The sequence below is a fragment of the Alexandromys fortis genome, unplaced genomic scaffold, assembly GCF_014885135.2.
Source record: "Alexandromys fortis isolate MF-2015 unplaced genomic scaffold, M_Fortis_MF-2015_v1.1 scaffold_9, whole genome shotgun sequence".
NCBI classification, from domain to species: Eukaryota; Metazoa; Chordata; class Mammalia; order Rodentia; family Cricetidae; genus Alexandromys; species Alexandromys fortis.
The window spans coordinates 4074384-4101266 of NW_026067892.1; the positions used below are offsets into that span (position 1 = coordinate 4074384).

Sequence of the window (26883 nt, forward strand, 5' to 3'; positions counted from 1 at the left end):
TAGTTAAATAAATCTTAAGGAAGGAAAAGATGTGTGTTATCCTCGGTGCTGCAGTTGAATGTTTTGCTTCACAGGCCGTATTGCACATAGAGAACACAGGCTGGCTCTGTTGTGCTCTCTGCAGTGCTTTCCTCAGTTGTGAGTCCAGCGGGAGAGAGAGGGTGCTAGTCTAAAGTAGCGAAAAAGCCTGAATTACAGATTTTTTAAAAATACCACTTCATTACTTTCAAACGAGCAGACAGGGATTTGAAATATAGCATTTCTGGAGACCACTTAGTTCATTAAAGACTGAATTTAATATAAAATAGATGTGTGCAGAAAGCTTGGAAGCAGCTTCCCCAAGGGCTCTGCCTTCCTCTGGTGACTTGGGTCAGAATAAATTTGCCCCACAAAACCTTTCACATGTATTACCCGTTCTCTCAATTATAATAAATGATACTTTAATGGGATTTCAATTAATTCTATGCCAGTAAAATTTCAAAATCTTCGTAATAGGCCAATTTTGATGATCTGTGGAGGAAATTTGTTACATACTCATCTGGGGAACAACTTTTTGGATTACCAGTGACTGACTATGAGGTTTTACATAAAATCAGGTGAGTTCTGCCAAAGTGCAAGTATCCCATGTAAATCACTAGATGCATATGCAGAAAACATGGCTCAGGATGCACCTGCAATATTCCCCTGACGATCGCCTGATCCATCTGACTTGCTAGATGCCTGCATAGCCTCTATGATGGCGCGTGTCAGCTGTCAGCTCGATGATCTAGAGCCACATGGGAGAATGGACCCCACCAGGCCAGGCCCACAGCGGATTGCCTGGCTAACTCAAGTGAGAAGACCCTCCCACTCCGGTGGCGTCACTCCCTAGGCTGGGATCCCACACTGTATACAAGGGGGAAGGCAGAATTTGTCACCTTGTTCTTGACTGTGGATCCCCTGTGACCAACTCCCTCAACTTCCTCTCTCTGAAGGACCCGAACCTCAATCCCCTTCCTTCCTGGAGGTTCTCCCCCCCCCCCCGAGTATGTCATCAACAGAAAAGTCAAAGCCATATGCAAAAGAACGTTTCTGGAGAAGGTGGAGAGTCCATTTCAATAATTCTGATCTCACATAAACTTAGCTTAAGACTTACTTTCTCTTTTTACTAATTCTGTACAGGATTAGTGAGTCAGAAGTACTGCCATTTTGACCCCAGTGCTTTTGATTTCCCTTCTGACTGCATTTATGTCAAGGGTACTCTGCCTCATGGTGTAGGCGTAGATGGTATTGAAATTAGCAGTTAGATAACTTGCTTGATTTTAACCAATGTATCTAGGATTTACACAAGATAGAGTTAATAGAATCTTTTCTCAGAAGCAGTGAGTGTTAAGGCTGGGGCGGGGCTCAGGGTAGAGCGCTGGCCTAGCACGTGTGAGGACCTGGGTTTGATCCCCAGCACTGGAAGGGGGTGAAACCATGTCTTTAGAAGAGAGATGAGTGATTCAGCCACTTAGGGTAGATGGTTTTACTTCTAAAACACCAATCCCTGAGAGTAAACCGTTCACCAGTTATGTAATTTCAGCTGTCTGACTCTCCTCTATGGCTCGTTGAATTAGGCTATCTAAGGTAAGGTTCTAGAAAATCTTCACTTCTACACGATCATTGAGAAATTCTTACTTACACTCTTGGTGTGAGATCCTATATGACAGTCTCCAGTATAGCAGGGCATGTAGCCATCTGACTCATGCTCCATTTTTCTTTTTCTGAGACAGGGTTTCTTTGTGCAACAGCCCTGGCTACCCTAGAACTCACTCTGTAGACCAGGCTGGCCTCAAACTCACAGAGATCTATGCCTTCCTCTGCCTCTCAAGAGCTGGGATTAAAGGCGGACTCCACTTGGCCTAGTAGCACATGGACCATTTTTATAATGAAATTTTATTTTATTTAAAACTTAAATCACATTTGTTTATTCATAAGTGTGTGTGTGTATGTGTGTGTGTGTGTGTGTGTGTGTGCCACAGCATGTGTGTCTAGATCAGAGGACAACTTATGTGAGTTGATTATATCTTTCCACCATGTGGGACCCATGAACCCAGGGTTCAAATTCAGGCTTGGCTAGAGATAGGTACCTCTGTCTGCTGAGCCATATAGCTGGCCCCTGAAATCTATCATTCCTCACAAATTATTGAGTTTAATGAACTCGTGTACATTGTCAGTATGTTTCTATGTTATTGTAGGAAGGCACTGAGTAATTCTGAATTCTCGGCTACAGTAAGTACAAGCCACACAAGTGGAAGACACGGGAATAGTGTCTTCGGAGCTCTCTTCTTATGTTTTGCTGAAACACAGCCTGCCACCTGCGGGTGACAGAGCAGTGATCTTCCACTGTGATGTCACCCTGTGGGAAACATTCAAGTTCTTCTCTCCCCCTCCTGTTTTGCACACGTGACTGGGAATAACCTCCGAGGGAAAGTGAAGTCTTTCTTAAGGCCATGGAAAAGGGCAGTGATTTAAAAATCTGAAAAATAGGGGCTGGAGAGATGGCTCAGAGGTTAAGAGCATTGCCTGCTCTTCCAAAGGTCCTGAGTTCAATTCCCAGCAACCACATGGTGGCTCACAACCATCTGTAATGGGGTCTGGTGCCCTCTTCTGGCCATCAGGCATACACAGACAGAATATTGTGTACATAATAAATAAATAAATAAATATTTTAAAAAAATCTGAAAAATAGGATAACTAAAGTGTGAGGATGCACACCTTTAATCCCAGCACTCAGGAGCCAGAGGCAGGGGGATCTCTGTGAGTTCAAGGCCAGCCTGGTCTACAGAGCAAGTTCCAGGACAGCCAGAGCTACACAGTGGGACCCTATCTCCAAACAAACAAACAAAACAACGACAGCAACAAACAAGGAAACTAGCGTTGCAGCCCATGTCTCAGAGTTAGAAAAGAGTCCACATTCGTCCTTTACAAAATACTCAAAGCATCTGTTCATACTGAGTGATTCTACAGACTTAGGATTTTATGGGCCTTGACCTTTGTATTGGAAGGTACTGCTGCTGTGCGCATCTTGTGTTGAGAGACGTCACACACGCGATTATTTTATTCCCCAGGAAAGAACTCAACTTGCTTCAGAAGCTGTATGGCCTGTACGACACTGTCATGGGCAGCATCAGTGGTTACTATGAGATACTCTGGGGAGATGTAGATATTGAAAAAATCAATGCAGAGCTTCAGGAATTCCAGAACAGGTGAGCCTCGCTTCCATTAGCCTGCTCTCTTACAGTGCTCATCTTACACGGCCCCTGCTAGGCAGTTTACAAGCTGAGCATAGAGAAACGGCTCAGGGGTTAAGAGTGCTTCTTGCTCTTTCAGAGGACCCAAGTTCAGTTCCTGGTAAACACACACACACACACACACACACACACACACACACACACACACCCCACCTCGTTGGTTCAGAACCACTTGTGGCTTTAGCTCTAGGGCACCCTCTTCTGGTCTCACTAGGTACTGCATGCATATGGTGCTCATCACCACATAAGACACCCCCACTAATTGAAAATAAGTCTTAAAAAGAGGTATCTCAGGGGCTGGAGAGATAACTCGGCAATCAAAAGTTGTAGATATTCTTTCAAAGGACCTAGGCTCTCTTCTGAGCACCCACATGGTAGCTCACAGCTATCTTCCAGTTCCAGGGGATCCAATGTCCTCCTCTGGCCTTCCTGGGCACCAGGTTCATAAATAGTACACAGACATACATACAGGCAAAAACACATACGCATAAAATAAAAATTAAAAGATGCCTCACAAGCTATATTATTGTTGTCTGTTCATAACACTTTCTTCAAAGGGAAAAAAAATTAACTTTCCTCAGAATCAAAACTGACAAACAACCACTGCACAGGTGAAAGTCTAGAACCCTACATTTTCCCCTTTGCTTCCTGAAAGATGTCGGAAACTTCCCAAAGGGCTGAAAGATTGGCAGGCTTTCCTGGACCTCAAGAAAAGAATCGACGACTTCAGCGAGTCGTGCCCTCTGCTGGAGATGATGACCAACAAAGCCATGAAGCAGAGGCACTGGGACCGCATCTCGGAGCTCACCGGCACCCCGTTCGACGTGGAATCGGACTCGTTTTGTCTGAGGAATATCATGGAAGCGCCGCTCCTTAAAAATAAGGACGATATCGAGGTAAGAGAACGAGGCCTCAGCGGGCCGTTAAGGAAGGTGGCCTTTTTCTTTTCTGTGACTTCTCAAGGAAACATTTGATTTTACGTCACGTGTTTACCTGTGATGGGCTGTGTGCGGGCATGTGCGCTGGAGTGTAAGTGTCTCCAGAGACCAGCAGAGGGCGTCAGATCCCCTGGTGCTGGAGTTACAGGCGGTTCTGAGCTGCCTGGTGTGGGTGGGAACCACTGAGCCATCGCTCCAGCTCCGACATTTTTTCCCTTTATTTATTTACTTACTTATTTATTTTTATAGGTTTAATTATTTATTTTATGGGTATTGGTGTTTTGTCTGCATCTGTGTGAGGATGTCAGATCCAGTGGGACTAGAGTTACAGACAGTTGTGAGCTGCCATGTGGGTGCTAGGAATTGAACCCCGGTCCTCTGGAAGAGCAGCCATTGCTCTCAGCCAATGAGCCATCGGTCCAGCCCCCACACTATTTTATTTTTACTGTTTACTCATACACATAATTGCACATATTTGTGGAGCTAAGAATGATGATTCAGTAGAACAGAATGAGTCACGGCCAGGGCAGGGCACTTCACAGTTCTATCTCTTTATCATTTCCTCTGCGGTTTTCGAGTCCCCCTCTGCTGGTTCTTCATTAAATACACGGCGCCATTGTGAAGAATGGTCCCTTGCTCGGCTGTGTGACACTAGGGCTCCTTTCTCCTGTCCCTCTGCATCCTGGTGTCTGCCCCCTCCCTTCCTGCCTGCCACGACCGTTCTTTTATCTTTTCCTTTGCCAATTCTTCACCATAGGAGAGGGGCCTGTATCTGCTTCTCTCCCTCCATGGCTTCTACAGATTTTTGAATTGTTTTAAGATTTATTTTCTTTTAAAACATGTGTACATATGTGGTATGTGGGTGTCTGTGTGTGGGATGTGCACACGATTGCACAGGATAGGAGAGGACATCAGATTCCCTGGAGCTGGAGGCATAAGCAGTTGTGACCCATACAATGAGGGTGCTGGGGATAGAACTCAGGCTCTGCAAGAGCAGTACCTGCTTTTACTTGCTTCGCTGTCTCTCTAGCCCCAGTGATGTTTTATTCCTGTGTATTTGTGTGTATGTATTTGTATGTGTGTGTATTTATGTATGTGCATTTGTGTGTGTATTTGTGTATGTGTATTTGTGTGTGCATTTGTGTGTGTATTTGTGTGTGTGCATTTGTGTATGTGTATTTGTGTTGTGTATTTGTGTGTGTGTGTATTTGTGTGTGTTTGTGTATTTGTGTGTGTGTTCTGAGATTAGGGCCGCACTATGTAACTGAACTCACCGTATAGACCAGGTTGGCCTCGAACTCACAGAGATCCGCCAACTTCTTCCTCCCGTGTGCCACCATGCCCAGCCTTGACTTCTTGAGTCTTAAGTGTTGTTTTGCCGTCTGTATTTCTTGAATAAGGAGTGTTTGAACTTTTATTTACTCTTTCAATATAGCTGTATAAGTAGTGTGTTTGTTGTGTTTGTTGAGGATTAGCTGAAGGCAAAATAGGAAAATTTTGCTAGCGCAAGGGACAGACAACATGTTAGAGACGCGGAGCTAGGCAGATGGGAATTGTGGGAATGTGCGTGGGCAATAGAATAAGGCAGCTGTGAAGAATTCGGATCACAACATTAATCATGTAGACTTGCGGTGTACAGGGTTTCTAAAGTACACCAGGGAAAAGGAGGGTGGGTGGGGTTTATGGGGTGTATACTGATGCACATGTGAAGATAAAGGATCTTTTGAAAGGCAGTCGTTTTAGAGCCTGTCACTCCACCCTCCTGTCTTTAGCTGCACTTACATTAAAAAAAACAAACCAAGTTCATGGTATTTAAGTATTACGTTCTTGGTGAATTCCTCAGGATGTCTTGTCCAAACTTTTCCAGGCAATGTTTTTCACTAAGTCTATTTTTAGTTGACAATTTAAAACAGCATTGCAATTTTCCTTTCCCATACTTTAAATCATTTTTTATTATGTGTGTGTCCCTCTGCATGCCGTGTATGTGTGTGTCCCTGCGCATGCCGTGTATGTGTGTGTCCCTGCGCATGCCGTGTATGTGTGTGTCCCTGCGCATGCCGTGTATGTGTGTGTCCCTGCGCGTGCCGTGTGAGCCTATAGGAGGTACAGAACAACTTCTGGGAGTCGTCTTTCCTTCCACCAGGTGGGCTCCAGGAGCTTGGGCTGACGTCATCTGGCTGGGCCCTCTCACTTGTCTGCCTTCTCTGGCTTTCTTGGGAACCTTGGCTTTCTCAGCTGCGAGTTAACTCACTGAGCAAAGGCGGCCTCTGGTCCCTTCTGTGCTACACGTGCTATGATTTTTATGATGCACATAATTTGCTGTCACCGGGTGGAGGTGGCGCACGCCTTTAACCCCAGCACTCGGGAAGCAGAGGCAGGCGGATCTCTGGGAGTTCGAGGCCAGCCTGGTCTACAAGAGCTAGTTCCGGGATGGACACCAAAGCTACAAAGAAACCCTGTCTCAAAAAACAAAAACAAAACAAAACAAAACATAATTTGCTGTCTAGAATGTCCTGACTCTCCTCCCCTCTTCCTCCGAAGGATATCTGCATCTCTGCCATTAAGGAGAAGGATATTGAAGCCAAGCTGACGCAGGTGATTGAGAACTGGACCAACCAAAACCTGAGTTTTGCTGCATTTAAGGGGAAAGGCGAGCTCCTGCTCAAAGGGACCGAGTCTGGAGAAATCATCACTTTGATGGAGGACAGCTTGATGGTCTTAGGTTCCTTGCTGAGCAACAGGTAATTTCATAATTCATGGGTAAGAATTATATTTGGGCTTTAGCACCGTAAACTGCTAGGTTAAAACCCTAATTTTGTAGCTGGGGCATAAGTCAGATTGTGCCCTAACCTTCCAAGCTTTCGTCTGTGCCTGTCTGTACCCAGTAGCCACTCTGTCTATCTTCAGAGGTACCCAGCCCCAGCGCTGGCAGCTCAACAAGCAGTATGCCCCTCCATCAAGGTCGCCTCTTCCTATCTCCTCTGACTTGTCATTCCTTGTTCTAACTGTCACCCAGTGAGAGCATTTGCAACCTCAACCCTCATAGCTGATCACAATATGTTTTGTACTTTTTTTAAAAAATTATGTGTGCATGTTTATCAGTCTGTGTGTCTGCCACGTGTGTACAGGAGTCCAGAAGAGGGTATTGAATCCTCTGGAACTGGAGTTACAGATGGTTGGGAACCATCCAATGCAGGTGTTGGTCGCTGCACTCGGGTCTTCTAGAAGAGCAGCCAGTGCTCTTAACCCATGAGCCGTCTCTCCAGACCCAGGCATTCTTGGCTGTTCTCTCCCTGACGTCCATACGTCACAGCTCCATCAGCAGCAGAGGTCAATGGCCAGGGGACACGGCCGTTCTCACTCTCTAAGATGGGATCCCCAGCTAATGACTGGCAGCCCACGTGACCTCTGACCCCAGCCTGTGCTTGAGTATGTGTAGTCTATACAGATTCTGGGTCATGGAATTGTGGCTTGGATGTGTCGAGGTGAAGACCCGCTGTTTGCATCTGAGTACTCAGCTGAGGAGCAAACTGATTCAGACTGAGTAGCAAAGATGGCTGTGACATAATCACTGGCTCTTAGATTTCAAGGCCGACAGTTCCCATGGGCCACCGCAGACTGGCCATCCTGACTTTCGTGGCCGACAGCCTCTTGCAAACAGGGTTGTAGGGTAACCTGAAGAATGACAGCAGCCAAGGGCTTTGGGTCTTTGGTTGAGCATTTGTAGCCTCCGGGCTCCTAGCTAATTGCAGTAGGTTTTTGTTTCTGTAATATATGTGTGCCTGTGTGTGATTGTGTGAGTCACATGGATGCGGGTGCCCAGGGAAGCTAGCGAAGAGCACTGCATGTGAATCCCTGAGTCTTATACTTACGTGCACATGACCTGCTAAAACAGGCTTAGGACACCACACAGCTCAATGTTTTCACAGTTCTCTGGGAATCAGTGTCCAGCAGTGCCCAGGGTCCTGCAAGGGAGTACATGGTTATTCGAGAAATTCTTTACTCCGGGAGGCCCTCCTCCGGATACCTGTGAAGCCCCAAGTTTGTCTGCAAATCCTACCCCAGCACTAGCGACAGACCTTCCTCCCAGCAAACTGAAACATGTTTCACATTCTCCCTTTTTAGATATAATGCTCCGTTCAAAAAGAATATCCAGAACTGGGTGTTTAAATTGTCCACGTCCTCAGACATCATCGAAGAGTGGCTGGTGGTGCAGAACCTGTGGGTCTACCTGGAAGCCGTCTTTGTGGGCGGGGACATTGCCAAGCAGCTGCCACAGGTAAGCACAGCTCTTGCAGTTATTTATAGGATTGTTTGTGAGCTGGGCCAAGTGGTGCAGGCCTGTGAACGCAACTGCTCGGGAGTGTGAGGCAGGGGAATTGTAAGATGAAGGCCTTCCCTTCCTGAGCTACTGTGTAAGACCCTTCCCAGAACGAAAATGAAAAAGACAGCCGGGGCTGTAGCTCAGTGGGGACGGTGCTTGCCGAGCGCTCATGGAAACCTATGTCCAATCCCTATTGCTATGCAAAAAACGTTTGGGGTCATCTATGAAAATCTTCCCAAAGATATATTTGGTCAAGTCTTAATTTTTTTGACATTTCATTTACTTTGTGTGTACATACAAATGCGTGTATGTGTATACATGACGACATGCTACACATGTGGAGATGAGCCGCGTGAGTCGATTCTCTGCTTCCACCATGCGGGCCCCGAAGACTGAGCCCACATCACCCAGCTTGGCATCGGGCATCTTTACACACTGACCACCTCTCTGGCTCGTGCGGTCAGGGGCAGGCAAACTATGGCCCAGACCGTGGTCTAGAAGTAAAGTTTTAGGTCTGAGAGCCGGCTCCGCTGTGAAGAGAACACACTGCTCTTGCAAAAGACCTGAATTCTATTCTTAGCACCCCCGTTAGGTGGCTAACAACTGCCTGTCACTCCAGCTCCAGGGGACTCCATGTCCTCTTCTCGCTTCCGTAGGCGCTCATGGGCAACATTCCCCTGCGTACGCATAATTAAAGTTAAAAATAATTTAAATTTTTGCCGGAACACAGACAACACAGGGCACCGATTTCTAGCACACTAGTAGAAAGAAGAAAATGCGTAGTTTCCAATGGTGGAGTCTTGAGAGTGAGGAGGTTAATGTGCATTCAAATAGACTACCACCAAGCTGTTGTTTCATCTCTGAGAATAGTAGCATTAAAATTAATCTATGTTTAGTTAAGTACAGATTAGCTATTAGTAAACCCACGACCAGCAGGCCAGGAGTCAACAGTGTGAAGGAAGACCCGGTTTGGAAATGCGTGGTGAGGCGCCTCCGTGCGAAGCCTCTAAACAGACTGGGGTGGTGGTTCTGCTGGCGCAGTGTTTGCCAAGCACTCGTGAGGCTCTGGGTTCAATCCCCAGGAGCACATCAACCATGCATGCTGCTGCATAGCTGCAGTCCCAGCATGGAGGAGGTGAAGGCAGGAGGACGGGAAATCCAGGTCATCCTTGGATGTATGGTGAGCTCAAAGCCAGCTGTAGGCTGTCTGTAACGAAGAGTTTACTCTTAAGGTAACTTTCCCTCTTTTACAATTCAGCCTCCTCATCCTAAATAGACAGGATCTATGCAGATTATAAATCCAGGATAAAAAGCATGGAAACAGCTCATTTCTCTTTGCAACACAATTTTGTTGTAGAAACCTAATGTTAAAGTCTGTTGTTTTTTTAAATTAGGAAATAGCATTTTAAAAAGAGACGAAATTATGCCAGTTTCCAGAGGCATTTTTGCAACTGGACGAAAAACTTAATATCATCCACAGGACCAAGGAAATATTTATTTGCAAGTATGCAAATGAAGCTTTGTTTTGTGGTTCCCGTGGTCCCTCCTCCTTCCCTTCTCCCTGAGGTACTGTGGGGCTGTGATTATTCCAAGGACTCTGAGATCAAATTATCTCCGCTGCCACTTCAGTCTGCTCATCAAACCAAAACACCTGGGGTGCCGAAAGACTGGATTTGAACTTTAAGTTGATAGCTCTGCGAGTTAATCATGTGGCACTTCAAAACTATATTAAATGCAAGGAAACAAATAAGTGATAAACCCCGTCGTGATCAGGCGGCATTTTAATAAGCGGCTTTGCAGGTTTGGGTCTCGTTCTTCAGAACGAATTCAGACCAAGAAAAGAAAAGAAAAAATTTTTTTTCCTTTTTGTCTCAATGATGTAGCCCGAGATGAACACAGGCTGGGTTTGAAGGACTGGAAGGAATTAGGAAGTGAAGCGCTTGCTCTTTTCAATTATCTAGATGCTAATCTTTACCCAACTACGGATTTGCTTTTAGGAAGCCAAACGTTTCCAGAATATTGACAAGTCGTGGGTCAAAATAATGCAGCGAGCTCACGAGAACCCCAACGTGATCAGCTGCTGCGTCGGGGATGAGACCATGGGGCAGCTTTTGCCCCACTTACACGAGCAGTTGGAGGTCTGTCAGAAGTCCCTCACCGGGTGAGACAGCGTGCTTCCTCCCAAGCCGCTAGTTCTGTCTGCATTTCAGGTTTTTCTAGGGATGGCTCAACGGGAAACAGGAACCTAAATTCCCCTACCTTCGATTTCCAGTAAGGACAATGTGGAAGGGGTGGGCGAAGGCATCACGTTAGCTTCCCAGGACGGTTGTGCCAGTCACCACTCACTGATGGCTTGAAGCACCAGACGTTAGTTAGTTCAGTCCCAGGTCTGTCAGCCAGAGGTGTGGAATCAAGGTGTCAGCCTCCCGGGAGCTTGTGATGGAGCTGTAGTAGCCCTGGGGCTTCTGAGGCTGGTGTTACAACCCTGATGCCTGTGTCTTCAGTGGCCTTCATTTCTTCTGTTTCTCTTCTGAGGGCACTTGTTATCGAGTGTACTGGGTATAGGACGTTGTTTCTCGGGATCAGGGGACATACATTGAAACACAAGCAATTCTCTTTTAAGGAAAGATGTTTAAATTCAATATACCCTCAGAGACCCTCTTTGAAATAAAGTCTAGTTTACAGATTCCAGGGTATGTAGACTTCTCTTTTAGGGGATTAGATTGAACCCACTTTGGGCTTGGAGTAGAGGTGTGCCCAACAAGTGTATGGGTGCTTTTTCCCCCCAAAGACACTTCTGGAAGCTTTAAAAATTAAAGCAGAGTTCATTCTCGGTTTCTGTTTAGAGTATGGTTATGACATATCCTGGTTTGGCCAGGTTTGCCCTCTGCTCTAGCCTCACGGATAGGTGGCCTCCGTTTCATCCTCAGAATGTCCTGGGTTGGAGACAATAAATCCCAAATTTAAGCTATGAATGCCCCCAGTACTCTAACAAAGGTTCATGGGAGGGCTCCCAACTAGAGAAAAGACTGTGACAGATGATAGAGGTGGCCTTGCTCCTTCCCTCTATTGTTTTGAAATCCTCTGTTCCCCCCAAGCGCCTTCCCTGCTAGACTCTGGTTCTCACCACATATCCCAGAGGCCTATGGGAAATGTCTGTTGGTGTTTGCTTTTCTCTGATTGGCCACAACAAACAAACAAAGGGGAGCTGTAGAGACGGCTCAGTGGTTAAGAGCATTGGCTGCTCTTCCAGAGGACCCAGGTCCAATTCCCAGCACTCACTTGTCAGGTCACAACTGTCTATAACTCCAGTTCCAGGTAGGATCTGACACCCTCACATACATACAGGCAAAACACCAATGCACAGGAAATAAAAGTAAATAAATTCAAACCAAAGGAATCATTCGGTAAGATGCTCTTGACTGTTTGAAGGTATTTGGAGAAGAAGCGATTGCTGTTTCCGAGATTCTTCTTTGTCTCTGACCCGGTTCTGCTGGAAATCCTCGGACAGGCCAGTGACTCCCACACCATACAGGTATGACCCAAACATCCTGGGGTTAAGCCGCTTTGTCCATGGGATTTGTAATCAGGAACAGAGATAGAGTTGGTGTCCTGACAGTGCAAGGCAAGAAGGATGAGAACCAAAAATCCCGATGGTACAGCTGGGAGGATGGTTCAGCTGGGAGGATGGTACAGCTGGGAGGATGGTTCAGCTGGGAGGATGGTACAGCTGGGAGGATGGTTCAGCTGGGAGGATGGTACAGCTGGGAGGATGGTACAGCTGGGAGGATGGTACAGCTGGGAGGATGGTACAGCTGGGAGGATGGTACAGCTGGGAGGATGGTACAGCTGGGAGGATGGTACAGCTGGGAGGATGGTTCAGCTGGGAGGATGGTTCAGCTGGTGAAGTGGCTTGCCGTAAAGACATGAGGACCCAAGTTCAATTCCCAGAACCTATGTTAAAAGAAAGTTCTGGGAACAATGGTGTATTCTTCTAATACCAGCACCGTGGAGGCAGAAATGGGCAGATGCCTAGGGTTCGCTGGCTAGCTAGCCTAGCTGACTCAGTGAATTCCAGGACCTGTTTCACCATACAAGGAAAGTTAGTACCTGAGGATGGCATGTAATGTTCTGAGCACCCGCTACAGCACACATGAATACACATGAATACACATCTGCACACACATACAAAGTATGATGATAAAACACCCTGTATTGTATGGTCTTAGAGCCAATTGGCCTCACACACTCCCCGTTCACTAACCACCAAGGTCTCAGTTTCCTTAACTGTAAGATTTGTGAAAAGAGAAGACAGTCGAGAGAGAAAGTGAGAGGGAGGGACCTGTGCCTGGCAGGGAAGCAGGCTGGGATGGTATGGTTCAGTCTCCATCTGGAGAGCACAAAGGGATGCTCACTGAGCCGGTCTGGAGTCTAAGAAGCGACATTTGCTGGACTTGGGGACAATGTCATAGGATTTTAAGAAGTGGGCCACCATTGGTTGTCGTGGTATACACCTTTACCCAGAACTCGGGAGGCTGAGGCAAGAGGAGCAGAGTTCAGGATCCAGGCTGGACTACATAGTGAGTTCTAAGCTAACCTAACTGTTTTCAGCAAACCATGCGCCTTTAAGTTAATCAAGCGTTGTGGTGGTCTCTATTGCTGTTTTTTTTAAATTACCATTTTATTTTCATTTTTGAGCTAAGAAAATAGATTCTCTTGTGTTTCGTGAAGACAAAAAAAGCCAAGGTTTTATGCTTTAAAAATGATCTTGTTTATAATTTTGTGTATGTATATGTACATATGGGTGCAGTAGCTACGGAGCTCAGAGGAGGGCGCCAGAGCCCCTGGAGCTGGAGTTACAGGCAGTTGAGAGCTGCCCAGTATGGATGCTGGGAACTGGTCTTGAGTCCTGTGGAATGACAGGAAATGCTCTTAGCTGTTGAGCTGCCCCTCCAGCCTCTGCTAAGGCTTTAAGAGGCATCTCAGTCGCTTATGTGTTTGGCCCCATGTGTGATGTTTTGGCTCTGCCTCATGTCTCTTTCAGCCGCATCTCCCTGCAGTGTCTGACAACATAAACGAGGTGACATTTCATTCCAAAGACTACGATCGAATGATGGCTGTTATATCAAGAGAAGGAGAAAAAATCATGGTAATTTATTTCTTTTAAAAAAAAAAGTTGTTGCTAGGATTTCCTTGACCATGTAGGTTGAGGAGAATGCAATTGGCTTATGCAGAAGAACAGATATGGAGGACTAGGGCGGGTAACCTTGGGCTCTAATTCTATAGCTCTGGTTTTATTATAAATTAGTATGGGTGAGTCAGTTAACTTCTCTGAGACTAGCTTTATCAGCAATAACAGCCTTTAGACTACGTGATCTGCATGGTCTCTTCTAGTTATATTTTTAATTTCTTCCCCCCATGCTTTCAATATTTGCCCAGAGAGCTGGAGAGATGGCTCAGTGGTTGAGTGTTGGCTGTCCTTCAGAGCGTCTGAGCTGGGTACCCAGCACCCATATCAGGTGGATTATAACCGCCTATAACTCCAGTTCCAGAAGACCCAACACCCTCTTCTGGCCTCCTTGGGCGCCCACATGCCTGTAGTGCGTGCGTGTGCGTGTATGCGCACGCGTGTTTGCGTACACACACCTGCACATGGGTGAGAGAGAAATAGAAATAAAACACAAAAATCTAAAGCTGGGGCCACTCTACATGCATGGGTGCATTCATTTAAACCCACATATGCACACACAGGCACGCAGTGCTCACGCAAAGTTAACCAATAAGTATTTGATGTGAACTATAGGAGAGTTTATTCTGTGTTGCAGTACTAGGATTTATCAAGTGTGACAGTTTATAAAAATACCATATGAATATTTGTTACATATTTATTATTTCTTTTTAGCTGGATACTCCAGTTATGGCCAAAGGTCCCGTAGAGATTTGGCTTCTGGACTTGTTAAAAGTCCAGATGTCGTCATTGCATAATATAATCCGGTCTGCCTTCTATCAAATCAGCGATTCGGGATTTCTGCTGCTGCCTTTCCTCCACCACTTCCCGGCACAGGTGAGGGCCACACTAATGATGAGAAGATGTGGAAATCAAGGGGGGCTGTGCTGAGCCTGATGGGTGGGGGCTGCTGTGGTTCCACCTCAAGTTTACCCCGTTCTGTACCATGACGCCCCCTATCCCCCCAACAGGGTTTCTCTGTGTAGCTTTGACTGTCCCGGAACTCGCTCTGTAGACCAGGCTGACCTGGAACTCACAGAGATCCGCCTGCCTCTGCCTCCTGAGTGCTGGGGTTAAAGGCGTGTGTCATCTCACCCAGCCTCTCATTCTTAAGGACAGATGCCAAGACTCAAACAGCAAATGGAAAATTTCATCTTATAGATCAGTGGTTCTCAAACTGTGGGTTGCAACCCCTTTGGGGGAGTTGCGTATCAGACATTTACATTGAGATTCCTGACAGAAGCAAAATTACAATTGTGAATTAACAAGAAAAAAATAATTGTATGATTGGGGATCAGCACAATGTGAAGGATGTAATTGGACTTTTTCGTCAGGACCACTGGCTCCCCAGTAATGACACAGAGACTTCTTATTAATTATGAGAGCTGGGCTGATAGCTTGGGCTTGTTTCTAACTAGCTCTTATAACTTAAATTAACCCATATCTTTTAGTCTTTGTAAAGCCCATGCTGCCTGCTCTGCATTCCTGTGTCTACTCACGACTCCCCCATTCTTCCCAGCCTCCTCTCTGCCCCTCAAATCCTGCCTCGCTGTTGGCCATTCAGCCTTTTATTGAACCAACCAGAGTGACCTGTCTTCACAGCGCACCAAAAGATTATTCCACAACGGTCGCAGCCTTAAGGATGGTAGAGGATAGGGATATGGATATGGAACGCCTAGGGGAACTGACCACACATTTTCCTGGCATGCATCCCGCCTTGTCAGGGAGGGAATGGGTGTTCTTGGCGACGGTTCTGGCCTATGTCTCTTATAAGCTCCCCGTGATGTGCCAAGTACCGGTAAACCCCAGTGTAGGGAATAAAGAACTGTCACTCCCGTTAAGATTTCACCCAGGACAAATGAGAAGTGGTTTCCAGTCTCTTCTTAAGTAGCACAAGCTAGAAGAGATTCCCAAAGGGAAAAATAAACAACAGAGTTCTGTCCTAACTCTGTTTCCTGCCCCAGCTGAACTCCAATTAGTTCCTGAATTAATGAGCACCCTTTGGAGACAGCTAGAGATGATTGGACATTAATTATTCAACCTGTATACGCACAGGCAAGGAGCAGCCTCCACCGCAGAGCTGATTTGAGTGCTGCAGCTCTGTTTTTCAGTTGCCTTGGTGATATTTAATGCTCTTGATAAAGATTAAAGGCAAGTTTTCCTTGGTAAGCTGGAAAAAAATGGGCTTCTTAGGGTTAAGGTGACATTTTCTCTCCTTGGGAAGCACGGGCCACTCTGTATTCTCGAGGCTCTCTCGGGCTGGGAATTAGCATTCGGAGGAGCGTGAGCCGCAGTTCAGAGCGTGGAGGAATTGCACGTAATGGAAACGCTGCGTGCCTTCCCGGGTTCCTTCCAGCGTTATTCCTTTAAAGCATTTTTTTCCCAAGTAGATGAAATCTGCCTGCTATCAAGTTAATTTAAAAAAATTGCCAAATACCCCGTCTCTGCTGTCTCTTAGAACCTACTTTAAAAGATTATGAACACAGTGGAACATTGCTATGAAAATCTGGGAAAATTTGAAAACTACAAAATAGGGATAAAAATTACTTATTTTTATGCCACTTGGAAATGATGGCTATATTTTATCCCATTTCCTCCTAGAATGTTTTATGTATGTGTGTGTGTGTGTGCATGCATGCGCACACACACACAAATAGAATTTTTACTTAATGCTTAAAACAACCAATCCCGTTTGCTGCATGCGAATAGCGGCAGCCGGAACAAGCTGCACACACGCTGTCCCCGTGCGCCTGCAGGTTGGGCTTCTGGGCGTTCAGATGCTGTGGACGCATGACTCAGAGGAGGCTTTAAACAACGCGAAGGACGACAGGAAAATCATGCAAATTACCAACCAGAAATTTCTGGATATTCTGAATACTCTCATCAGTCAGACGACGCACGACCTGAGCAAGTTTGACAGAGTGAAGTTTGAGACTTTGATCACCATCCACGTACACCAGAGAGACATTTTTGATGACTTGGTAAAGTATCCCCGCCCACCCGCCCCTGCCTTGTCAAAGTGATTTAGTCTAGTAGCTAGCAGTGAGCGCTTGGATGTTATCCGGAATGATGAACTGGCGTGCGCTCTAGTTCCTCGCGTGTCCCTTTCATAAATGTCTTCGCTGAGTAGGTGCCCTGGCGGCTTCAAACAACGTGCGTGTGTTTTCATTTATTATTCTTCAGAAAAATTTGGTTTCTGATTTTTTTTGTTTTGTTCCTTTTTCTGTTGTTTTTTTTTTTTTTAAACACTTTGTTGAGGGTCTGGAGAGATGGCTCAGAGGTTAAGAGCATTGCCTGCTCTTCCAAAGGTCTTGAGTTCAATTCCCAGCAACCACATGGTGGCTCACAACCATCTGTAAAGGGGTCTGGTGCCCTCTTCTGGCCTGCAGGCATATACACAGACAGAATATTGCATACATAATAAATAAATATTTTGGGAAAAAAACCCACTTTGTTGAAATGAACGCACACATGTTTTTGAGATAGGGTCTCGCTGTGTTTCCTTAGATGCCTGGGACTCGCTCTGTAGACCAGGCTGGCTTCAAACTCACACATCCCTCTGACTCAGCCTCCTGAGTGCTGGGATGAAAGGCGTGTACCACCATGCAGACCTAAAGTCACAAACAAAAAAATCACACAGCTCAGTTAAGGAAACCACTCAAAGAAATATTGCCCAGTGCCAAACGCAGTGCCTTTACCTGTGCTTCTTTCTGTAGAGGTAGAAAGACCATTCCGAAGCCATGGAGATTCACTCAGGGCTTAATTTTTGACTGTCAATTATGTTTTATTTTTTTAAAAGATTTATTTATTTATTTATTATGTATCCGATGTTCTGCCTGCATGTATGCCTGCTGGCCAGAAGAGGGCACCAGATCTCATTATAGATGGTTGTGAGCCACCGTGTGGTTGCTGGGAATTGAACTCAGGACCTCTGGAAGAGCAGCCAGTGCTTTTAACCTCTGAGTCGTCTCTCCAGCGCCCCAATTACGTTTTTTTTTAATGGATTTATCTAACACACACACACACACACACACACACACACACACAACAAGACACTGTCATAATTGAAACCAGAGCAACAGTTAACTTTTAGTACAGGATAACACTGAGAAGAGTCCGAGGAAAAGTATGATTAGCCAAGGAAAGACAGGATACAGGCGACAGGACACACGAGTGGTGATGGAGGATATAAAGTTGCTTTTTACAGGTACTAGTTTCAAAAGTCTGGAACCAATTAGTTTGTTAGGAATTAATTGCTCTCCTAAACAAATGCCCAAGTGCATGACACAGTTTAGTCAGGGCAGCTGAGAAAGGAGAACTTCAGGTTGAGTGGGAGCAAGCCTTGGTGAATGTGGATGGCCGTTGTCTAGTCCTTAGCATCCAGTGGAACTTGACAGGAAAGCATCTCTAGGGAGGGAACAGCTCGAGGTAGCTGGTCACATGAGTCCACAGCCGGGAAGCGGAAGACAGGACCACCTGCTGTGCCTCTGCTTAGCTCTGTGCTGCTTGCTGCTCTGTGGCTGTGATAAAATACCATGGCTAAGTGTGGCCTGAGGGTGGCAGGGTTGATTTCGGCTCATGGTTAGAGTCTGTGAAGACAGCGAGGGCCCAGCATGGTGGCAGGAGCAGGAAGCTAGTCCATCACATCACGTGCAGGCGAGCACCGTGTGCATGCAGTGCCCATGTCGGCCAGAAGAGGGAGTCAGAACCCCGGAACTGGAGCCGCTGTGCTGGTGCTGGGAACTGAATCTGGGCAAAGAGGAGCGAGTGCTCTTAACTGCCGGACCATCTCCCTTGACTTTCTTTAGCAGTATGCTTTGTAGTTCATTGAAATTTCTTGGCTTTGCCCCACTCTTCCGTGTTGTGGTAAGCTCCAGAAAGCAGACCCCGTATCTCCCTGTGCTCACCCAGTGTGGTGCCGGCACAAGAAGGCTGGCAATACATCCTGTTACCTGGAGACTTGCCGGCTTACTCGCGCGTGGCTCACAACCACCCCCGTGCTGAGCTTCCAGGCCACTGCAGTCCGTTTGCCACTGTTCGTGCTTTGGGTTTTCCAGGTGAAAATGCACATCAAGTCAGTCACCGACTTCGAGTGGCTGAAGCAGAGCAGGTTTTATTTCAAGGAAGACTTGGAACAGACCGTGGTGTCCATCACAGATGTGGATTTCATCTACCAGAACGAGTTTCTCGGCTGCACGGACCGCCTCGTGATCACCCCGTTAACAGACAGGTAGGAACCCCGGCGCTCGCGGCTATACTTGGTAATTCAATGGCATGCTTAAACTACATTGAAAAGAAATCCACACTGAAATATTCATAAACCCATGTTGCCGCCATCTTGGGTCTGTGCTGGGCCATCAGATGCAGCCTAACATTGAAATAACCCTCATTGTGGCTTACACGGACACATGCATTAATGTTTTATGAAGTAGAAACAGACGAAAGAATAAAATCAGGATTGAATGTTTGCTTTGAGTAATTTAATAATGATTTTGAGAGGTTGTGAGAGGGGAAAAATGCCCTGAAGCCATAAAGGAAGTTAATAACATTGCAAAAAAAGGAAAGCACCTTTGGTAGCGTTCAGTGTAGTCTGCTGGGTTTGCAGTTTTTGTTGGATTTTGTTCTTTTTTTCTTTTATTTATTTATTTTTGAGACAGGGCCTCGCTGTTTACCACGACTGACCTGACACTTATGTAGACTTGAATGACCTGGAACTCACTGCGATCCCCCTGCCTCTGCTTCCAGGGTGCTAAGATTAAAGAAAGGAAATTATCACACTCTGCCTGTTTTGTTTTTGTTGAGATAAAAATCTCATGATGTAGTCCTGGCTGGCATGGGATTCGCTGTGTGTCCTGGACTGGTCTTAAACTGGCAGCGATGCCCCTGCCTCTGCCTTCTGAGTCTTGCAGGAGTGCAGCGCCATAGTCTGCCAGTCTCTCGGTTTCTCAGATGTGGAAACTGAATTTAAAGTTTCTTGGCCGAGTCTGTCTCAGTCAGTGATGGGTGCAGTCGCCCGGTAGGGTGCGAATCTTTTCCACCTTCACACCCCCGCACCCTCAGTTCAGTTGGCCACACGCAGAAAGCACCACGCAGTACGTGTCTGCGGATTTACTGCTGCGTGTCGATGGAGTCCGCTTCCAGGTAAAATTACAGCGGGACCGTTCCGTGTGTTCAGCTTCCTCTTGCTTTCTCCCATCCCGCTCTGTCTGGTTGCCTGCTTCGCGTGGGCCGTCCAAGCTCTGTGCCGGACAGGTTCTTCCCTGGGTTTCAGGTGCTACATCACGCTGGCTCAGGCGTTGGGAATGAACATGGGCGGGGCTCCAGCAGGACCCGCAGGGACAGGCAAAACGGAAACCACCAAAGACATGGGCAGGTGTCTGGGGAAGTACGTGGTTGTGTTCAACTGCTCGGATCAGATGGACTTCCGGGGCCTGGGAAGGATTTTCAAAGGTAAGTATCTCAGTTTTGGTGAGTTCATTTTTCATTGCCCTTTGGTGTTTTTGATATAAATGTTAAATGACACTGTCATCATTAGGCTTTATATCGTACGGCACTCTGGATTAAAAGTGACGGGTTAGCATAAATTCAGCGTGGCTCGATGCTGCTGATCGTGTTATGTTGCGTACACTGAATGTGTATTGGAATCTGAAGACAGAATCAATTTCTAACAGTCACACAGTAGTGGAGGAGAGCCAGTCTTCCTAGCAGATTGGTACATGCAACTTCTCATTGCTGGGCTAAAGCCCACTGAAATGGAAGGTTTTTGTTGTTTTTTTTTTAAAAGCACAGTTACAAAGAGGTGATTTCTGCTAACACTGAGGAAAAACACCTCCAAGGACACATTGGTGTCAGCGCTCAGTCCGACTTGGTGTAACTCAGCTCTCTGAAATAGGAGTCCTGCCAGAGGACATCCCGGATGGGGCCCCTGCAAGGGTTGGGGGAGCTGTCCTGCATCTCCCATCCCTTCCTCCAAGGCACCAGAGGCAGGCGTCTCAAACAGGAGTTTGCTTCTGCGTTAAGACAATAGTGTAGTCAAAACCATTGGCTCAACAGGACCAGAAGAGCCTAGAGGGGTGTCCAGGATGATAAGGAGTCTCCAGGCTTGAGATGATAGAGGCGTTGCCTAGTGCACATGAAGCCCTGAGCTCCATCCTCAGTACCTACCAGATGAGCAGCCTGTGGTTGTGTATAAATAATCCCAGCGCTCCACAGGTAGGAGGGTCAGGAGTTCAAGGCCAATCTGGGCTGCAGGAGACCTCATCTCAAAGAAGAAAACACACACACACACACACACACACACACACACAGAGGAGAGAGTGCATAAAGACTGCTAAGCTGAATTAAAGAGGAAGCAGAAGAAAACTCAATAAACTCAGTGAAATTAATAGCTTTGGAGACAATTGAGATCTTTATACTCTTTAGACGACTGAAGAAACCAGGCTGTTAGGGAAAAAAATAACAATTGAGACACAAGGAGAACGAAGCCACAATTTACTCTGTCTTGAGTTACAAAAAGATGAGGACATGGGAGGTTTGACAGAAAAACGTTAGGGGTCTAAACATCCCAGCATCCTTAGAATGGGCGTCCCCAAGGGCGAGAGCAGAAGGCTGGGCAAATGGCGGAAGAAATAAAGCATTTCGTACAGCTGCTGGTGATAAAGGCGACCGTCCTTAGAGAGTCGGGAAGGAACAGTGCTCACGGTCTCCGGGCCTGCTTTTGTGCTTGGCTTTGTAAGAAATACATAAAACCCCTCTGGCCATCTCATCCAGCAACCTGACATTCCTCTCGCTCTGTAATAAAAGAACACGGAGAGATCAGACCTGCTGAGAGGCATCCCATATTCTGCCGTTTCCCCCAGAGCCTGGAGAACCATTCCTCTCCATCCTAATTGAAGGCCGTGGTCCTCACAGGCAGGGTCTGATTTACCACCTCCTAGGACCCCTGCCTACAACATCGCTGTCACACTTTCCCTTGGGCACGGCACTGAGTTCCCTGTGTTTGGTGACGGTATGGAAATAATTAAACATCTCCCGTCGCAAGGATGAAACGCGCCTTCCTAAACAGCCCAATGTGAAGCGGCACATACATTGTGTTTAGGCATAATTTCGGGGGAGCCCTTGGCAGACCCAATGGCTCTCAAGAAGGTGCCTCGCACAGGGAAACTTTGCAAATCAACCATTTCTCCTGCCAGGTCTTGCGCAGTCGGGTTCCTGGGGCTGTTTTGATGAGTTTAACAGAATTGAATTGCCTGTCTTATCTGTGGCGGCCCAACAAATTTACATAGTTTTGACGGCGAGGAAAGAGAGGAAAAAGCAGTTCATTTTCTCAGATGGTGATTGTGTGGATTTGAATCCGGAATTTGGAATCTTCCTGACAATGGTGAGAACGTGGGAAAATTGTTAATTGTTGCAGATATAAATAGATTAGCCTGTGTATTACAGGATAAATTAACCAAGAGTCATGGACTCACTCTCGTTTTTTTAAAAAAGGCTTATTTCAAATTAATTATGTGTGCCGATGTGTGGGTGTGTGCATGTGAGTGTAGAACCTACGGAGGCCAGAAGAGGGCGTCAGATACCCTGGAGCTGAAGTCTGCAGGTAGTCATGAGATGTCTGATGTGGGTGCTGGGAACTGAACCCCAGCGTTCTACAAGAGCAGCTCTTACAGATGTGTGTTTCTTAAAACCACGAAGATAACTTTCCTCCTCAGTGGCTCCTGTCTGTATGGGTTGACTGGGGTGGGCTCGGCTATGTGTATTCGGCCCATCAGAGGGTCACTGTCTCCGTCACTGTGGGACGGCAAAGAGAAAATGAATAACCATGCTTTGGCCTAGAGTTTCCACCCAGGAGGGACACGCACAGGTTCATGGGGTCAACTGCATCCACCTTCAAGGGGGCCTAGCGGGTGGGTGTTGTTATACAGGCAGGAGAAGGAAGTGAGGCTGACAGCCCACACATGCCCCTTGTCGCACCCTAGAGATGCAAGAGCCTCTGGGTAAAGGTCTTGTGGTTGAGCCTGTAAGAGAAGTTAGCTGTGAGTGTGCTATGTGTGCAGGTACACGCTGTGTGTGCTTGCACATGCTCCCATGTGTATGGGCCTGTGGAGTCTTTCTGTGTTAATCACCTCTTGAAACAGTGCCTCTCACCGTAACTGGTACCATTACAGATGGTTGTGAGCTACCACGTGGGTGATGGGAGCTGGACCTGGGTTTCCAAGAGCGGCCGGTGCCCTTAACTGCCCAGTCACCCCTCCAGCCCCTCTCTTCTAATATCATACTTTAGATCATAATTGCTCAGGTCTATGTCTTCAGCTCTGTTTTTCCCTCTTCTATATTTTAAACTAGCAGACACACACAGATGCTTGATTTTTTTTTGAAAAACTGTGTATAGCTTTAATAACGAATTGAAAAATGGATATATTAAAAAAGGTATGATATGAAATGCTATTAAATATGGATGGTCCAGTCCACATTTTTGAGAAAGTGAGACTATTCCATATATTTAATATTCCTGTGCACTGCCTTAAAATCTGAATTAGGGGCCTGAAATGTATTTATATCCAAGAAATAAAAATTGAACCAATAATTGAAAGTTAAATCTATTTTAACTCTTAGAACCCTGGATATGCTGGGCGCCAGGAGCTGCCAGAAAACCTAAAAATCCAGTTCAGAACAGTTGCAATGATGGTTCCCGACAGGCAGGTATGCGTCAGGGCTTACGTGGATAATCTATGTGGTTTGCTCTTTCTCCCAGTAAAGTAAAACGCCTCACTGTGTCCATCTGCAGATCATTATGCGAGTTAAACTTGCAAGCTGTGGTTTTCTTGAAAACGTTATCTTGGCGCAGAAGTTTTATGTTCTCTATAAACTCTGCGAAGAGCAACTTACTAAGCAGGTAACAGCATATTTATTGTTTTCGTCAGTAAGGAATTTAAGTTTTTGTTTGAACCTATGTGTATGTGTGTGTGGGTATGTGCATGTAAGTGTTGGTACCCACAGAGACCAGAAGAGGGCAGCAGATCCTTCTGAGCTAGAGCTGCAAGTGTTTGGAAGATGCCAGCTGTGGGTCCCGGGAACTGAACTTGGGTCCTCAGCAAGAGGCTAGGCATTTGAAATCTATTGTTTGTCTCTCAGACTGCATCTAGCTGTCTTACTCTGAAAAGAGACGTAGGTTAGAATCCTGCCCTGTGACCTTGCTTTCTCCGATGAACCGATTCCTTTTTTACTCTAAGTAGAGGGAGAAGAATTGCGCTCCCAACACTTGGCAGCATGGCGGCTCCGCAGTGCCCGCAGAATGTCTGTACAGGGTGAGCCTGCACTTGGAAGTTCCCACTGAAGTTTCCTTGTTCTCCCTTTCCCCATCCTAGGTCCACTATGACTTTGGACTGAGAAATATCCTGTCTGTGCTGAGGACCCTTGGGTCTCAGAAAAGAGCCCGGCCAGAGGACAGCGAATTAAGTACGGTCATGAGAGGACTAAGAGACATGAACCTTTCCAAATTGGTAAATATCCCTGATATCTCTCTCTCTCTCTCTCTCTCTCTCAAGACCCTGACCTGTTTCTTTCTGCTCACCTGGCAAGGGAGCTTTACATGTTGCGCTCTGAATGCAATTGTCACGAAGATAGTTGGTGTGTCTAACCAGCACCCAATGAAAGTGCCTCCCCTTGTCGGTTGTGTGTAGTAAACCAAGCCGTCAGAGAGGGCTTCTGTTCCAGATTTTCAATCCAGTTTCCTTTAAAATTCTTTTTGAATTTTAATTATGTTTATATATATAAACACATATATATATATATGAGGTTTTTGCCTGAATATATGTTTATATATGTACCATGCATGCACAGTGTCCTTGGAGGAACTGGAGTTCTAGGTAGTTGTGACCCACTCTGCACAACTAGGGTAGATGTGGCCCTCTGCAAGAACAACAAGTGCTCTTAATCAATGAGCCACCTCTCCTGCCACCTATTGTTTGTGTGTATGCACACATGCATGTATGCGGGTGCATGTGTGCAAGTGCTTGTATGGAGCGACACATCATGAGGCGTCAGATGACAACTTTTGGGAGTCGGTTTTCTTCTACCGTCTGGGGCCCAGCGATTGAGCTGAGGTTGTCAAGCTTGGCAGCAAGTGCCTTTGCCCACTGTGTATCTCCCTAGCCCATCTCCCCCCCCCACCGTGTGTGTGTGTGTGTGTGTGTGTGTGCATGTGTCTCTCTGTATCAGTGTAAGTGCACGTATGTGTGTCTCTGTGGATGTCTGCCTATCGGGTCCAGAAGAGGATGTCAGATGCCCTGGAGCTGGAGTTATGGACAGTTGTGAGCTGGGTGATGAGGGTGCTGGGAACCAACTCAGGTTCTCTGGAAGAGCAGCGAGCTCTTTTAACTGCTGAGCTGTCTCTCCAGTCCTAAACATCAATTTCTTAATTTCCAAATAAACAGCGTCAGGTGTGCATGTGGAAATTAGAGGCGTGACCTCACTTTTTTTCATGTTTGCTCTGGTGACAGCCAGATCGAGCTTCTGTGCTACGTGCCGTGCCATAGGTGAAGCCCGTGTATGGGTGAGAAGGAGCGGCTGCAGGAAGTTTGCTTTCTAGGGTCTGAGCTAACCAAGACCCTCTGGAGAGGTCATGGCTTTTTGCACACCTTCAGGTGTGCTTTTCTGTTAGGTCCTCTCAGCATCCCTGTGACAGGTTGACCTACTGTCGTAATTTGGGTGGGGCACCTCGGAGAGGCGTGAGGGCTCATCTCATTCATGATCATAGTCAGCTAACTTTCCCGTGCCAGGCCCTCTGTTCCTTATGCTTGGAACTTTCACAACCGAGAAAGCATCAGTGTATGCGTGTGTGTGTGTGTGTGTGTGTGTGTGTGTGTGTGTGTGGTGCTCAGTGGTTAAGCACACTTGCTGCTCTTCCAGAGGATCTGAGTTCAGTTTCTAGCACCCATGTTGGGTGTAACTCTTGCTCCAGGGTGTCCTCCACCCTCTCCTGCCCTCTGTGGGTCCCTGCACGCAGGTGCAAATGCCCACATACAGATATAGGCACATAAATAAGAATAAATCTTAAAACAACACAAAAGTCATTCCGGGGGGGGGGGGGGGCTTCAGAGGATAGAAGAACGTGAGAAGGGGCTGGAAGTTGGGAACTGGGCGATCTGTGTCTTAAAGACACGGCAAACCAAGAGTGGGAGTCGGCGTGCTCAAACCCAGTCCTTGAAAACAAAGGCAGGACACTCTCAGATGGAGTGTCCGGCAGCTGCTGGATGAAGTCCCTGAGGATAGGGGCTGTTTCCTACTGTAAGTGGGCTATCAATACCCTGTTTCCATGGTGGTGGGACTATAAATAGCCTGCTTTAAGGTTACCATGAATATGAGCCTGTGAGGGGCAGATAAAATAACAAGATGAAACACGGATCAAGGCTGGATTGTGGGATGCCTAGGTATTTTGAGCGCCATAGGTGTTGGTTTAGCGGTGGCGTCGAGCATGCCAAGGGGAGAGTGCCAGCCTGCCTAGGAGTTAAGAAACGATCCTCTGGGAATAAAGTGGTGAGGACCACGCACACACCCTACTCAGCTAAGGAATGATTGTTGACTGGCTACATTTGTGTCAATGCCATCTTAGGTTGATGAAGACGAGCCCCTGTTCCTCAGCTTGATCAACGACCTGTTTCCGGGGTTACAGCTGGACAGCAGCACCTACGTGGAACTGCAGGCTGCCGTGAGCAACCAGGTCAACCTAGAAGGTCTGATTAACCACCCGCCCTGGAACCTCAAGTTAGTGCAGGTAAGGGCCTTTGGAGCTCACAATGACATATCTCACCCCCTGGTACTGACTCTGTGTAAGGGTCAACGCTGAACCAATGCCGGATAGCCATCATCACGAGAAGACTCCTCAGGGGGCTGTGTTTGGCTTTAGAAGGAATGCATTTGTCCTGTCTTGATGGAACCCGGCAGTCACGTAGTCTAGCTGGTACTTAGCCCTCATGAGAAGGTCGATGGTAACCGGAATCTGAGAAGAGCTGGGGCAGGAGGCGACAGCCCAGCTGGCTTCTTGCATTCACTCTTGGTGGTGTTACTGGGAGCAGATACCTCAGGGTTGCTCGTGTGTGTGTGTGTGTGTGTGTGTGT

General features: G+C 46.8%; 1 protein-coding gene across 1 annotated transcript in view; it reads left to right on the plus strand.

Annotated features, from left to right (window-relative positions):
* The window catches only part of Dnah8 (dynein axonemal heavy chain 8), a 242096-nt gene that overhangs the window by 78966 nt on the left and 136247 nt on the right, over positions 1 to 26883 (plus strand). The window contains 17 exon segments of the mRNA XM_050139863.1: positions 496 to 596; positions 3093 to 3230; positions 3931 to 4171; positions 6755 to 6954; positions 8339 to 8492; positions 10535 to 10698; positions 11970 to 12072; positions 13582 to 13686; positions 14440 to 14601; positions 16521 to 16745; positions 18822 to 18994; positions 20036 to 20214; positions 21957 to 22144; positions 23380 to 23466; positions 23552 to 23659; positions 24132 to 24266; positions 26378 to 26539. Coding sequence (XP_049995820.1) covers positions 496 to 596; positions 3093 to 3230; positions 3931 to 4171; positions 6755 to 6954; positions 8339 to 8492; positions 10535 to 10698; positions 11970 to 12072; positions 13582 to 13686; positions 14440 to 14601; positions 16521 to 16745; positions 18822 to 18994; positions 20036 to 20214; positions 21957 to 22144; positions 23380 to 23466; positions 23552 to 23659; positions 24132 to 24266; positions 26378 to 26539 — 2625 coding nt within the window.